Source organism: Chlamydotis macqueenii, chromosome 12, assembly GCF_036417535.1.
Source record: "Chlamydotis macqueenii isolate bChlMac1 chromosome 12, bChlMac1.mat, whole genome shotgun sequence".
NCBI classification, from domain to species: Eukaryota; Metazoa; Chordata; class Aves; order Otidiformes; family Otididae; genus Chlamydotis; species Chlamydotis macqueenii.
The window spans coordinates 12,987,821-13,004,415 of NC_141567.1; the positions used below are offsets into that span (position 1 = coordinate 12,987,821).

At 42.8% G+C, this 16,595-nt stretch overlaps 1 protein-coding gene across 1 annotated transcript in view; it reads left to right on the forward strand.

The window, feature by feature from the left end:
- Nucleotides 1-364: 364 nt before the first annotated feature.
- The window catches only part of TIPE3 (TNF alpha induced protein 8 like 3), a 48,791-nt gene continuing 32,560 nt past the window's right edge, over nucleotides 365-16,595 (forward strand). The window contains exon 1 of the mRNA XM_086757198.1: nucleotides 365-662. Within this exon, the coding sequence (XP_086613324.1) occupies nucleotides 611-662 (52 nt within the window). The 5' untranslated portion in view covers nucleotides 365-610. The remainder of the gene's footprint in view (nucleotides 663-16,595) is intronic.

Consider the following 16,595-nt stretch of genomic DNA (forward strand, 5'->3'; position numbering starts at 1 on the left):
AACAGCCAGCAGCAAAGCTCACTCCTCCTGTACTTTTCAGGGCACTAGTGTCCAGCGAGAGCAGACCCTTCCCTGTTGGCTTCCACTGCTCCAGTGACTGATTTTTGAGGAAATGATGTCTAAGGACAAGGAGTTGGTAACAAGAGAGACAGCGATGACCGAGGGTCAGGGGAGATGACTCCAAGAGAAAGGAAGGGGGAAAAGAGAAGGTGGGCGGGAGACAGCGCTATCCACGCCGTGCGCTGAGCCAGAGCGGGGGGAGCGCCCCCCAAAGCTCCCCCCACCCTCCCGCGGGGTGGGGACCCCGCTGCCCCTCCCAGCCGCCCGGAGCGGGGAGCAGCCGGCTGCCAGACGAGCACTCGTGGAAGAGGGAAGCGGCCGCTCCCCCGCCGCGCCCCCGCTCCCTCCGCCCCTCGCCCGCCCGTCTCCGCTCCTCCTTCGCAGCCAGCGGCGCCGAGCAGGGCGGCTGCATGTGGCGGCGGGGACCCAGCGCCCGGGCTGGGAGCACAGGAGGAGGAGGAGGCAGCTGCAGGCTCTGCTCGCCGCTTGCCGGCTCCCGGCGCTGCTCCTGCCTGTCCCTCGCTCCCTCGACCCCGCCGGTACCGGCAGCATGGACTCGGACTCCGGGGAGCTCAGCGAAGGGGAGCTGGTCTCACCCGCAGGTAAGGGAGGGGGGGCTGCTGTCTGGCGGACCGGTGCCGTCCAGCCCGGCGAGCAACGCGGCCCGGGGCGACCGCGAGAAAGAAGGGGTCCGTGTCCCCCCCCCCCCCCCCCCCCCCCCAGCGCTCCTGAGGAGGGCCGGCACCGGCCAAAGGGAGCAGCCTCCCCCCCGCAGGCGGTGCGACCGGTAACCGGCGGCTCGGGGCCGGGAGAGGGGGGCGGCCCCGGGCTCGGGGAGCTGCGTTCAGCCGGGGTGTGACAGCCGGTTAAATGCGCGGTGTTGGCGTGAACCGGGTGCATTGTGCTTTGTATCCCGCGGCAGCAAAGTTTTTTGGGGTCGGTTGGGGTTATTCTGCGCTCGCTCGGCCCTTGTGCAGAGGGGAGGCTCCCCCTCACAGCCGGCACGCAGGGCCCTGGGGGGGCCAGGCTTTTGTTTTCAAGTCCTAACTTGTCACCAGAAAGACATAAAAATGCTGCTGCGGCCCGCATAGTTCTTAGATGAGACAGAGGAGAGAAAGGGAAAAAAAAAAAAAAAAAAAAACAAAAAAAAACCACCCCACCACACACCAACAAACCCACCAACATTAATCTCTCCTGCTGTTTCCAAATTTCCACATTCCTGTGTCCTATGCAAAACAAACCCTTGCTGATGTGCTATTACCAAAGGCTGTCCTGCACAAACAGTAAACGGGGACAATAAACTTATACTAAATCCAGCGTGCATACAGGGAGGTTTGCTGTACCAGTGCAGAATGCATCCCAGTGCCAGTCTGCACAGGGGGAACGGCTGTCAGCGCAAGGTCACCGCGCTTCCCCATGCACATCTTGGGGTTTCACACTCTTCTTGGGTCAGCGGTGGTGTCACCCTGCCATCGGCCAAGCAAGCTGCTGTGGTGTCACCCTCCCATCGGCCAAGCAGGCCGCCATGGCGGCACACAACGGGTGCAGGGCACTTACTGATGCCAGGTGCGGAAGGGACATGTTTGACCTCCAGCTTCCCATGGTGGAGGTCACAGGCACCTCCTCTGAAGTCATTTAACTGGCATCAGACACCAGTAAGTGCAACTGGAATGATACCTGAAATTGTCCTAGTGATAATAAACCCAAGTAGAAAGTTACTTTGTTATGAGATCTTGGAGAGATCCTGGTAAAAAGACTATTCTCAAAGTTAGACATGTCCTTTATCCCAGCCAGCACCTTCCCCCTCAAAAAAAAAAAAAAAAAAAAGAAAAGAAAGATTTCAACACCAAACAATATTTTAACTACAACAGGAAAAAAGTGCCAGATATTTTGTGAAATAATTTGACTGTCTTATTAATACAGCTGTGATGAACAATGGTAGAAAGTCATAAGATAAGGAGATGTTACCTTGCCTAGTATCCCAGCAGAACAGGATTTTACAGATAGTCTTAAATCCAACTCAGTTTTGATGTTATTTAATCTTTTGATGTCTTGCTTGAGATCTAGAGAATGAAATAAGACTAGCAACAGGTCATACAGCTCCTTATATTCATAAAGCTCCATTAGGCTGAATTTACTAATGAAGACCACCAACAGCTATACTTTTTCATCCAAATATTCAAAGCAGTGCAGGAAGCACAAGTTACAAACATTACATTTATAGACAAATTAATGTAATATAGCTCCTGCCAACAACTTACTCCTGTTCTGAATAGGATTTTCTTTTAAATAAATTAAAAGTAACTATGCTGAAGAGATTGCCATAAGTGCTTTTTATGTCATCACTTGCTAGCTGCCAAGAGTTGGTGTTCATCAGTCTCCTCTCCTCTTTTCTATTCCTTCTTTGTACTATCTAAGAGAAGAAAAATCTGGTATTTTGACCATACATGGCAGATGCCTATGCAGCAGTAGAATAAAATTGGAAGAGAGTGAAAACTTGGTGGTTTTGTCTTAACCAGTTGGCAATCATTTTTTTTTCTGCACTAAGGAATTACTTGCTGTTTGAATCCCTCATCCTCTTCTGAAAAAAAATATTTCTGCTAGATTTCACTTGGTCTTTTTTCTGTACTCTGCCATATGTACAGTGCAGTATCTCTCTGTATGTGGGTGTTCAGTAGTCATGCTGTCACTCACTGCCGCAGGCACAGAAGCGAAGGGTTACAGCGTGGGATTCCGTCACCACCTTGTTTGGGGAGGTGCATGCCCCACAGATTCCAGTGACCAGGCACATTCTGCCTGCCTGCAGTTTACAGGCCAGAGTGCCTCGGAGAAGTATTTGGGATGAAGTCCCAGTAACAGTCTGATTTTGGCCACTGATTTTAGAACAGCTGGGATTTTTTACTGAAAGTGACACCAACTTGAATATTTCGCTTACTGTTCTCACTACCAATCTTTGCACTTCCAAGTTTGTAAAGCAATGACTTCTCCAGTCGTACACAGTTAAAACTCGAGGCCATTGCCCACTTCTTAGGTCGTCTGATTGTTCAAGCCCAGCGTGATGCAGTTTACTTTATCACTAGGGCTCCATGCTAATGCGATACAGATGTTTAAAAACACATCCCATTTAAGGGTGTGTACTACTCCTGCAACCTTTGCTCTGTCCTGGTGGCACGGCACCCCTGCCATTCCTGGGGCTCACTCAGGTGTGCACAGGACAGGAGGCTACCTTCTACGCTCCCACCATCTGCCACACACACTTGGCTTCCAAGAGCCAGCTGGAGCCTTGCTCCAAGATCCCAGCAGCCTCATTTCCTTTAATAGCCCACTTACAGCTTAGTTTCCAAGGAGGCAGAAGTATTTTTTTTTTCCTGTGTTTATTCTGAACGTGTTGTCACAATAGCATCTTCATATTTCTTTGGTGCAAACAAAAAGCTTCTTATATGCGAGTAGTGCAAGATGTTAGCTGTACTTTAAAACAACCAACAAAAAGCACCACACCTCCACACACAAGAGATTCCAGCTCCACAGCCGTGGCTTCCACAAGTCTCCTCGCACCCATCCATTACTGTTTTGCATTTGAGTTGTCTATAGAGTTAAACCAAAAAGTTTTGGTTTTGTTTCAACACAGTTACTCGTGAGACAGACCCCTATTAAGAGCATTAAACAGGTCTTCACCATTCTGAAAAAATTCTATGTCGTAACGCAAAAGAGTTACATGTTTACTAGCACTACTCTCAGTGAAATTTCCCCGAGTTTTACCATATGTGCAACTCGTCACATTTCATTTCTTGTCCTAAATATAAGCTTTTAAGAAATCTTAAAATAGAACATTGTTCTCACTTTTTAGTGTTCACCTATTGAGAGGTTGGTTGCTTTTTTTAATATAAAAAAAACTCTTCAGTAGAGCAATGGACTGCTTTTTCCCAGCTCTTTCGTAGGCAGCCTGCCACATGAAAGTATGATCCTCTGGACCATCTTTCAAAGTAATAGTTCACAAAAATCCAGGTCATCACCAACAACAATGATTTTGCAGTGGATTTGGAGATTCTGCACGTAAGAGGAAGAAGATGGCAGACCTTCATTTGGTGTGCCTTGTCCTTGGTTCTCTGGCTGCAACAGACAGGAATTTGGCCATATAGCTTTTATGCAGTATTGATTTAAGCCTTTCTACAAGCTACTAAGTCAGAATAAAGATGTTAGTCTTCATTTTAATGGAACGATTGTGTTACACTATTAACATATCATAACTAGAGGCCAGATTGCCTATATGGTCTTTGAAACAATACAGGTTATTTTTGTGAAGTTTAATGTATCCTACAGAGTAAGCTATTGCTAGTCCCTTCTCTGGCTTTTCTCCCACTAAAGTCAAAAGACACTTGGTCTAGGAAAGGGCAGCTTGCACCTAAAACAGTGACAGGATTTTTTTTTTTTTTTTAAAAAACATTAACATTGTGGAGCCTACAACTTTGTATGATGCCAGGGATAACAAAATGAAGACAACCTTATCACGAGGCTTGCATCCGTAAAGGCCATGAGAGTATTTTCTTCAATAGGGCCAATATCTTACCCTGCAATTCACAGCATAAAGATATTAATGCATTTTAAATTATTTGATAAATTATCTGAACTCTACCCTGGATAATAAATATATGCTTAGTAAGAACAACAACGGATTTAAACATTATTTACTGTTGTAAAACAGCCCTGAAAGATGTGAATAATTTTTCTGGACCTGTAGTATTATTTGATTTGCAATGCTTAGCAAATAATTCTCTCTGCAAATTATTTATCATGCTACATGAACTCCCCGTACTTCTTGCTATATTAATCTTTTAAGCCTGTTACATATTTTAATCACTGTTTTACAGGGTTAAATGTTGTTCAGGAGCTAGTATATTCTTGTAAATATAAAATGAATTACAAAGTGTACTCTAAGCTATTTAGCACTTAAATATTTGAGGCATCAGTAACATGCTTATGTGATATAATGTGCACATAGGTGTGTTATAACTTTTTTTGCAGTATCACTGTGGTCATTTGAACAGTGTTTTTATCACAACAAAAGGTATACTTTGCCCCAGGGAATACTTGTGTGTTTGAACAAGGAAAGTTTTGATTTAACAAAGCCTTGTTTTGATTCTACACAGAAATTTCCAAGTCAGATGTGCAATAATATTTACTGGACCTCAGACAAGCCAGCAGAAGTGGTAGATAACAGCACATACTAAGTATGGAAGCTAGGAAAAAAAAAAAACAAAAAAAAAAAAACACAAACCAAAAAAACAACCATACATCTATTTTGAGTGGAAGGTGCCGACTCTACTGGATGCTTCTGTTATGAAGTGCTTCCTAGCACCTGTCTAATAAAGGGCTCTCCCTTCCCTTCTGTTGGAAAACAAAGGAAAACCAAAGCTAGCTGAAAAAAGATGAACGGACAACAGACATGAACTAGCACATCACAGGAACCCATGCTCCAAACTCTCTTACAGGCTTTTTGGATTGCACTGCAAACTGAGGCAAGCATGTGTCCAAGTTTCTCTGCCAAGACAGAGCGGGTAGGAGATGCTTCAGGATGAGCAGGCAGCAGCCGCCCATACGAGCGGCAGCTAGGGCAGGCACACAAGCCAAGAGCCTGGCTGGGTGAATATTTTTTGGCTCTCTTTACTGTTACCTCCAGGAAACACCTGGGCTGCTGATGTACATACAGACCCCTCTTTAGCACAGTGACTAAGATTGGGAGCCCTGTCCAACTAAAAAAAAAAAAAATCTTTGAAAGGCAAAAAAAGCCTAATCATGCTGGGATGATACTAAAGACCCTAAATAATCCCACTTTTGTCAAGTTGGCTACACAACTTGGACAAGCAGAATAGACAGTTTAGTTGAACAGGCCAACCTGTTCAGCTTCTGTTTTTTAACGTCGAGTGGAAATATGAACTTCATGAAGCATGGGACTGACACCCAAGCTCACCTGCTTCTGCAGCAGCAACATCTGTGGATGAGACTGCTGAGCAGCAATAGCTGATAGCGTATGAGGCAATACTCTTCAGCAGCTTTGATAGTTTCTTCCTGCCTTTGAGAGGATGACAAGATGTGGCCTCAGAGGAACTTGTCATTATGAGTGAAGCAGAATCTGACTCCCAAGTAGGGATAGCAGGCACATGGAGGATGTTGTGTTAAGTTATTTTAGTGCATAAATATTTTATATTCTTGATCAGAACTACCCAGTTTCAGGACAGCATATGCCAGTGCCACCCAGACACACAAACAGCAGAAGCCAGCCACAATTTTGCCAGGCCAGAGATAGCCTGTTTCTCAGGTGGGGAGGCTGATTTTACACTTAGGTGAATAATAGTTGTAAGGGGCTCCCCATAGCCCCAAACTGAGCTGTTCCCAACCAAAATGACGATGCTGCTAGCAGTCAGTGAACAGAAAGCCTCTACTTTTTCTAATATGTGCATAATGGACAAGCCTTGGTGCAGGAATTTATGATGCCAGATGAAGTTCATAGGTAGGACTGGGAAGCAATATCCTGCCACACAGCAATCATCGACCATTCCTGCCTGCCTTGCCAAAGGCCTGGGATGAGAGTGGGTTCCACTTGATGTGATATTTTGGCAATAGCGGATGATCTGTACAAGGCAATGAGTGCATCTCCTTAAAAACCTCACTGTTCCCATTTGAAAAAATAAATCTTTTATCCTTTCTTCTTATCTACAAAGACTTAAGAAGTCATGGTAGGAAGAGTAAGTCACCCGATTTTGTTGGTAACAGAAGAACAATGCTATAAACCCCAGGTAAAAATGAAAAGAGTAGGCCACATAGACAAGAAAGAGTTCCTGAAGACCTGGACTGCCTGAGAAGCCTTTGGTATTTACATTTTCCCCACAGCACCAGCCTTGGGTTGACCATCCCTCCCAGGTCCCTGGAAAGTAGGAGAACCCTGTAACTTTCTAAGAGCGCTCACTATCTTTTCTAGTAAACTAAGCAGGACTTGGCTGTGGGCCCAAGCAGCGGTACACAATCCTCTAAACTGTTTATCTGTTAATATACTTCCTGGCACTGTTTCAGCCCATGCCAGCTAGCCTCCCACAAAATGTCCTGGCATAAGACAGAGAATAACTGTGGCCAGTATGAATTAAACATTTGGAGTGTGGGAAAGAACTCAGCTTGTATCCAGATGGCAGTACGACGCATGTAGAACAGGTCCTGTCCTAGTTTATTTACAGACAGACCCAGTCGTCAGAGCAGGGTGGAGAGGTCCTGCACCATTACTGTGATTCCTGGTACACTGCCCAAGGCTCTACAGGCTGTCAGGCTGCTTGTGGACCTCTATCAGGGCAGCTGCCTTGGGCCAAGACCTGGGTTTGGAGCCTTGCCCAAATAAAAGTGTGTTATTTGCTGTTTGTCTGCAGAAATCTTTCTGCCGGTTGGATTGTGGGAGGGCACCTTATAGGCTGACAGGTCTAGCTGAAGGAAACTCATGGGAAGCTGGAACTAACTTGTTGCAATAATTATGAGTTTACATCCGAGACTCAAATATCTTCTTGAGAAGCCAAGCTGAGCTCAGACGCTGGCTGGTAGCCAGTGATTCTTCTGCTCTTTAAGGCAGCCATCTTCAATGAAAAAGGCTGAGAAAGAACAAAAGTCATTTTGCTGTCCTTTTCAGTAGTCACTAATCCCTCCTTGGTAGAGATTCTGTTTCAAGTCAAGTTTTATCAGTTGGTTCTGTCTAGCCTTCCTGCAGAGGAACAGAGTTACCAGTCTCTCTGTACAGATAAGGTTTTGGCTAACATCTGGTGCTATAACAACAGAAAATAGAGCAGGAAAATCATTTCTATCTATGAGATGAAACAAACACTTCACCATGAGGACATACCCTTTGGTCTTCTTACTGGTGTTAACTTAATATGAGAGGTAATCCTCTGAAACACAAATGCTAAAAATTAGCACAATACCTCACTACCACCAATGAGCATCTCATTTCTGGCATTAACTTTATTTGTCCAAGGAGCTTATATTACAGAAAAAAACCTAAAATTTTCTCTCTTTTAAGAAATTAACACTATTATTGTGTTACTGGTATTGTGTTACTTTCAGAGCACATAGTTTACATGGTCAAATCACTGACAGATGCAGATCAAACAAATAAAAGGTTCTTGTACTTTTCAAAGTGAGGGTTTTTTTTTTTAATCAGGATAACCATCTTTCAGATTATTTTTCCAACAAAACCTCTGTGCCATATAGTGTTATGCCAGGTGAATGCCTGTGGCTTTTGTTTACTTGCATTTAGTTTTAACTTTGTGTATTGCTGCATCATTTCCCCTTCACTCCCAGAAGTCAGAGGGAAGTAGGTTAAAGGTACCAAGAGCAACCTTCATGTTCACTTCAAAGCAAGTTATAGTTGGTGCCTCACTATTTTGGTACTCCTCAGTATTGTGATACGTTATTTCATCAATGATCTCAACTATTAGGAGACATGTTTAACAGTAGATGTAAAAATAATCAGTACAGTCACTGATGCACAGCTACTGGACTTCTTTGAAAACAAAGAATCAGTGAGAAAAATGTTCACTTGGATTACAGAGTTCAGAATGGGATAAATAGACCAAGCCTAAGTAAACATAAAGGCTACTTCCACAAACTTTGTACAGTGCCAGTATGCCCTGTTCTTCCCAATTTAGACTAGCTAGTGCCCTTTAAATATACCAGGGTCTATATGACTAAAAGACAAAGGATTTGTTCAGTGACGAAACCTCCTCTTTATCAGCTTCTGTTGTGTAGATCAAGCCTGACTTCAGCTATGAGGTCTCTCTGGCTTCTATCTTACCTGTATTTGTTTTTAAGAGTCTATTTCCATATCAATTCTTAAAGGTTGGTGTCAGATATCATCCTCCATAGGAAGGAATAACATGACACTGTGTCCTTGGGACAGTTATGGCTAAGATTTCACTGTTGCCTGCCTCCTCTCCCCCAAACCCACAAAAACCAACAGAAAAACAAAACCAAACAACAAAAAAACCCTATACCAGTATATTCATCCAAAACAGTCACCACTGGCATTTCTCCACAAAGCGCTTCCTCATACAGAAATCATACAAAATTGATGGGAAGCCAAGAACAAATCCTCTTAAGGACAGATGAATACCAATGATCTCCATAATTCAACTTTAATATTTGGAATAAATGAGATGCCTGAGGACTTCAAGCAGTCCCAGTACTTTGCTGTTAATCAGCTGGTATCTGTTTACCCTCCAGACCAGGACATCTCCTGTAGTTTTAAGGCCAATTTCCAAACAGTGAACTAGGGTTCTTTTTAGCTAGTTGGTATAATTCGCTTCAAGTTCAAGAGAAAGTTGTGCTGATTTTACTCAGTGCTAGGTGTTTAAAAGCACAGTTATGAAGAGCCAGGAAGTAGCCACTTCCAATGTTGTGTTGCTACACACACAACAGCTTGTGCCAGTACAACTGGATGTTTTTACTACATCAAGAACAGCGAGCAGACCAGCACCCTGGGAGGAGAGGCAGAAATGCCTCATGCTTTTGAAAAAGGCCTGGCACACGCAGGGTACTATGGCACGCAGAAGGGAAGGAAGATCAAAAGCCTCCTTTCACCCTCCCTTTGACTGCCACATGCTACCAGAGAGGCTAAGTCCCTCGCAGATACCAAGATTTTGGCTATGTTCTCCATCTTCTGCCCTCTAGAACCTTTTTCAGTTCTTTCCCTTCCCACCCATCCTCACCTTTTACGCTAACAATTTCTTTGTGTTCCTTCTTCAGATACCCACATCTTTCTAGCGTATAACTGATCTCTCATTTCCCTTGTGCCTCAGCCAATATTCTATTATTTTGCAAGCCTCAGTTCTTCTAGTATTGATACAATTCTTCTTCCTTAACTCATTTCTTCTCAAATATTCTTGGGTTTGTGATTTCTGCCACTATGAAAGGGAATAAATGCTGTCAGGTTATACTTCACAAAAGGGAAAACTGAGGGAAGTAAGATATTGTCTTGCCTTTGTAATTAGAGGTATTAGAAACAGATTTGCCTCACCAGAGAAACTAACCTGCCCCCTCTGGCAAACAAATGATGCAGACAGTGGATTTGCAAATGAGATCAGTGTCATCGTGATTAGTAAAGCATGCTGAGAACATGAAAGTTAATTTAGCTTTGAAATACTGAGGCAGGTAATGCAATATTTGCCAGAAAGTGAGAACGCAATAGAAGCTCCACAGATAAGAAGAACTTCCCCATTATTTTCAGAGTGCATTCCTGAACAAACAACTACTTGGAGAAACAGTATATTCTCAGCCCCATAAGATCTAGTCATTGGGCTTGAATAGCAGGTCCAGGGGAAAATTACCTCTCTCTCCAGACACAGCAGCCCGTGATTGTCACTGATCAAATGAGGTCAGAGGAGGACACTGCTTTCTAGTGACACACCTTAATTACAAGGAATAAGGGAAAACAGAGCCTAGCCCTTTTGCAGAGTATTGCGCTGAACCATGGCATGCGGCTCTCCCCCACCCAAGTTTATCAATATACTTTCTTAACATTCCTAATGATTTTTAGTTAAGAGATATTGTAAGAGGATTCACAGAGGTTGCCTCTAGAAAGCAAGCAGAAGCTTTAAACAGCTGTGAAGATGCAGCTAAAGCAGGAGATCCTTCTAGAAACTAAACTCTTCACGGAGGACAAGAATGCCTCTTTTGCCGATGAGACTAGGATGAGCACACAGAAATGCACCAAGGGAGGCTTAAGGGAAAGGACTTGAAGCACAGGAATTCCTAAGAAGGTGCAGGTTCACCAGAACACCAACACAGCACCTGCATCCACCTTTCCGCTCCACCACTGACCTGCCTGAGCTGAATCAAACCGAGATCAGAGCCAAGTCTGCCCTTTGCAGAGCCAGCAACTGCCCTAACACCTAAGTTTCATCTTCTATCACCACAATGGGCAGAAACAGGGTCCCTATTTTCCACCACAGCATCTCTCTGGGTTGCTAACTTTAAATACCAGACCCACCTCATTCATCCTCAGTCAGGAACACCTTGCGTGTCATCTGCCAGAACACAAGAGGACACACGGTCCTGCCCAGCAGACAGGGAGAGCATGGCTCTGCCCTGGTGTGGCCCTTCCCCGTTTGCATGCTGCAGCGCAGCAGGAGAGACCTGCTCACACTACATAGTTTTGCAGCTTTCAAATTCTCTAGAGCTATGTCTATGCTTGCCCATCCATGTCCGGAAGATGAGTAACAGTTGCTCTTGCTTAGAGCTCTGTGTATTTACCTTTTGGAACTTCTCTAGGAAAATATTGCCTTAGCAACAGCTGAGCGGTATTAAGACAGAGACAAGCGATGTGTAGGAAGAGAATTTAGGGTGATGGAGGGGGAACCATTATTCAGTGTTTTCCATATTTTCCTAGAACAGAAATTAATTTCCTTGAAGTTACTGTGGTGAATGACAAGCAGGTAAAAAAGGTGCATGTGGAATACCTCGGGCTGTGCTCTGAAACAGAGTATGACTAGACATACCAAATAACCAATGCAAGCAACCACAGACTGCGAGAGTTTTTTGCTTATACACTGATTACTGAAACAGCTCTTGTGTATTTGTAGAGTTCCTTTTTCCTCATAACCACATTTGTTAGAAATTCAGATAGCATGTGTGCTATTATGTTAAACAACTAGTTCTGGAATACTTTTGTTTCTTTCCTCACTTTTACAGACATTAAAGCAGTAGTTACACTTCTTAATAGGGATTATAACTTAGGGACAGTTGATGCCCATGCTTCATCACTTCATCAATGGCTAAAATACAAGTTTTCTGCTCTGCAGATCATATGTTATTAAAGAGATTGACAACAAATCTTTAAATAAGTACTTAGCTTGCTTTTAAAGTAATGTGGCTTCTTTACCATGATAAAGTGATAAAAATACACATGACATCATGAAGCTCAGCAATTTTGTTGCTGAAAGTTTTACAGCTAGTTGAACTCATATGGTTTGAAGCTTGCCTTGGTCTAACTTTTCTGGTGCTGAAAACTTTTTTTTTAATACAAACAGCATGTGCTTCACTATAACTAAGCTTTTTTTTAAATACATATGTAAAGTAGACCAAAGTAATTTTCCTTAGGTAAGGAAATGCTATATATAGAAGAAAAGCAAAGTACTTTGAAGTTATAGGCTTCAGCAGGTTTTTTTGACATCATCCCTAGAGGCAGAAATACAAACAAACAATATAAAAGCAGTTTCCTTCATAAGAATACACAGAACATCAAAAACAGCTTAGTAAGTAAAGAGAAGAGTGTTCTGCAGAATGGAAGTCATCATCCCGTTGGTTCACATTTTTCATTCTAGTAGTCATCATGCCCTGTTACCGTCAGCAGGAGGTGCACACACATCAGCAGGTAAGTTTTAAATATTTTTACAAATGTCAAGACCCAAATAAGTCATAGAAGGTGTAAGCTTTGCAGCTCTTCAGAGATACAGTGTTGAACAGCTCTGGGGAAGAAAAGAATGTTACAGAGCATTTTCGTGCCATCAAAATTGCAGACTGTTACTGGGGATAAATCAATCTCTGCCTCCCCATAGCTGCCCTTGGGGAGCACCATGGCTGGGAAGCTGCCTCCCTAGGGAGAACTGCACACAATACTGCTGCTGCTATGCTGAAAAAAACATCTGCAATCTTGACCTTTTGCAACTCTCTCAGGCCTTGGGGGTAGCACACCTGGATTGTGCTAGGTGTTGGAGTAGGTTCTCTTGTTGGAGCTTGTTTTGTTTTTAGCAGATCCACCGAAAGAAAAAAAAAAAAGCTTATATATGCAAACGCACTTAAAATTGGTAATTAAAGTTACTTTCACTTGGGCTCTATATATAAACACACACACGCCCCTTTCACGATTGTAAGGGGGAAAGAGAGGCTAGCTTGCCTAAAATGAACAGTTTACAGTGAAATAGCAAATAAAAATTAATCTCAGGATGGTACTACCCAAGCCAACAAAAGCAGCACAACCAGTTCTGCAATAGCAGTTACCCAGGTAGAGCAGACACAGAGGAAATGTTAAATGGCTACAGTTACAGGGTAAAGGGAGGATACTCCTAGGATACACCCAGATATGTCAGATTTCAACAGATGGAATGCTGATCTGTGCTTTGTGTAATTCTATAAGAGAGTACACAGGGATAAACAAGTGCAGAGTAACAGAAAATGGCAGGATTTAAGAAGCTTCAATGTTCCACGTGCTCATTTGGAAAAATATAGAAAGAAAATATCCAAGTAAGGTTTTCCAGTTTTTTTTCTTGTCTTTTCAGTTTTTGCATCATTAAAAAAACCCCACACCAACCAGTGGCAGGAATCCTTTTTTCATGTAACATCCCAGTGGGTGTGTGTGCTGTATTAATATTAAGCCTGGACTTCCATATTAACAGTTTATCTACCAGTTTAATACATTGCAAAAGGTATCTGTCATTTCTATCTCTTAAAATAAACTTTGGCATTTTAGGTTTCTGTTATGTAACATCTTTCTGAATTTCAAAGCAAACAGGATTTGACGTTAAGGACACTGTAAAGATATCAGTCTAATTTCTTTGTGCAACCTCCCATATGATATCCTTACAAAATCTGATGGATGAAGTACTGCACTGACAGCAGGGTCTTAATCACAGCCTTAAGCAAGTATTTCAGTTGTGTCTATTTCTCCTCCCATTCCTGGTCTGCTTTGTCTGTTCACCTTTGCTATTTTTAGGTCAAGAGTGTCTTTCGTTATGAGTTTGTGCAGCAAGAACCCCAAGATGTTTTATTAAAAGCTAGTAAATACTAATACTAATGTAGTGCGCAATCACTGCAGGTACTTCTATAGTTATGAGAGACCTTCTGTCCCTGAGAAAGGAGCTGCACCTCTGCAGTTAACACATCTTAAATATGGAAGATACATATGCATTCAATATGGTCTTTCAGAAGTCTTTCATAAAAGGCTGCAGTTTGAGGGCTAATTAATCTTAACCACACTGGACTTTTTGTTATATTAAACAGATGACTACAATTATTTTTTCCAATAAAGTGTTACTGCATATGATAAGACATTAAAGGAGTGTTATGAACAGAAGTAGAAAATTCATATTTTTAAGCAATTCAACTAAAGAGAACACACTCATGGTTTTCACCCCCCCGCCCCATCTTTCCATTTGCTTCTGATTCTGACTGCCGAGCTCTCTGGCAGTGAAAGCATGTTTGGAATAAAAATAGAACCCAGAATCTGAAACTATGGAGTGTTGCTTTGTTTCGCTTTTCCCTTTAATACATGAGCCTCTTCGTGAAATGAGGAAAGCCTTTCACCCAAAGAGAATTTACCAGAACAAGAGTTTGGCAGAGTTAATGTGCTTGTGACTGCTGGCATGTTTTCTGATACAAGTCTTTCAAAATATGGGTTGGAATCAAGAACAAAAAGAGATCCTGATCAAGTGATAGTACGCAAGCTTTCTTCCATGGCTGTAATACACGCATGCCAGTCAGACCACAGTCTCCCCAAGAAGCCCACTGTATGTCACAGAGCGACAAGTACTCCCCACAGCACAGAGTCACTCTGTTTTCTTTATAACCCGAGTTTCAGTTCTTCCACACAAAACAGTTTGTGTGGACTTCACGTGTATAACCCACCTACACCATAACCTTTGAGAGGCTGCTTGCTACCAAGCTCCCTTGTGTGCAGGCCAAGGAATATGGGACATTTTCTGATCCTGTCTGTTAAGACTTTTCTGCAGGAAGCTGGCTGTCTAGGGTGTGAATTTGTGCTTTACAACTATCTGCCCTCTATCGCTTCAGCTCAGGCGATGCCTTAGCAGAAGGAATAATAAGTCCTGTTCTTAGGTAATAAGATCCAGTAACTTAGCACTAAACCTCAAGTTCTAGAAAAGTTTCCAGATGAAACCTGGCCTGAAATATAACAAACTTGAAAATCAGGTCCATCTGAGGCGTAGCCTTCCATTAATAGAGCTCCAACAGTAATATTGCCTGTAGAAAGACATGTTGAAGATTTACTGGTAAACAACTGTAGTGGATAACATTATTTTCCTTCTCTCACTCCTCCAGCCCAGTTTATTTAATCTAGAAATGAAATCACTACAGGACATTTTCCCTACACGCACACTGGAAGTTTGCTGAAGTTCGTTAATACACACAGGGATCGATGTCTGCTGAGGCAGAAGCAGCACTCGGCATTAATTGCAGTCAGGGAGATTTAGTCTGAGTTTAGGACAATCTGTAAGAGTTGCAAGCACTGCATTAAGCTGGGAAGGGATGTTGGTCTTTAGAAAGAGATTAGACAAGGAAATCTTCTAGCCTGCTAGCCTTATCTCAGAGAAAGGAATGGATTAGATGAATGATACAAAGTTTGTTCCTTCAATCTCGTGTTTCTATGGTACTGAAACAATACACAGCAATTCAAAGCTTATTTCAGTGATGTAAACAACAATTTTCTACATCAAACCAAGTTGTTATTCTGAATTTGCTTTCTACATGAGCAGATGTAGATGTATTTTGGCAAATAATCTTTGCCAAAAAGCTGTCCTTAACTCCATCTCATTATCAGCACAGATATCAGATATGCATATCTTTTATATGCAACCTCCAATCTTTCTAGAGAGCATCATTACTTCATCTAATACCCATCAGTCCATTGATTCTAACATTAGCCAGTCAACACTTGCGGTCTGCAACTTCAGAGCTTCTGAGCCTTGTTCATTGATCAGTTACCTAATCAGAAAGATGCAGGTGATTTTTATCAGATTGATTTCCAAAGTGTAAATGCAGACAGCTCAGTTGCTCATAAAGACACAGCTGAAAAAAAAATAAAGAAAACCACTTGGTTATTCTTATCCCTCCTGTGCAGCAAACTGATAAACCACAGATGGTGTTAAACCACGAGATCAGGGTGCACCACTTGTGTCTATCTTATGCTGTCAGATCACATTCACAGTCCATTCTCATCTCCCTAGACTCAGTTCGGGTTAATCCCTCCCAGCACCACCTCAGGTGTTACTGATCCTCAGCTGGGGCAGAAGGCACTGCTGTGAGACCCGACTGCCCTCACCCCTGCAGAAGCTAACTCTCCTCCCAAAGCCAGGTGCAGCCATCTCCTGTGCCAGCTGGCTTTGAAAACAGAAAAAGAGCCAGTCTAAGTCATCAGCAAACTATACCTGGAGTCTGTCAATATCATCTTGCATTTCCGTATCATAGACCTCTGGCCATTATTGACACATAATGGCAAACTTCCCCCGCTTAAATAATACCAAAATATAACTGTCAGCTGTAGATGCAACTTGCCTGATGTCCATTAGAAACACTTTGTGGGTGTAAGTCATACCTGGAAAAAAGGAAGGTGGATTTCTGCTCAATTTAAAATACACCACCTACTCTCAGTCTACAGACAGATGATAAAACAACATTGTTTTACAGCTTTAACAGGGCTGCGAGGTGAGGAGGCAAATTAATGGCAAGTGCAGTGGACACCTTCTGGCAAACCTGACAGTGTAATTTTATAT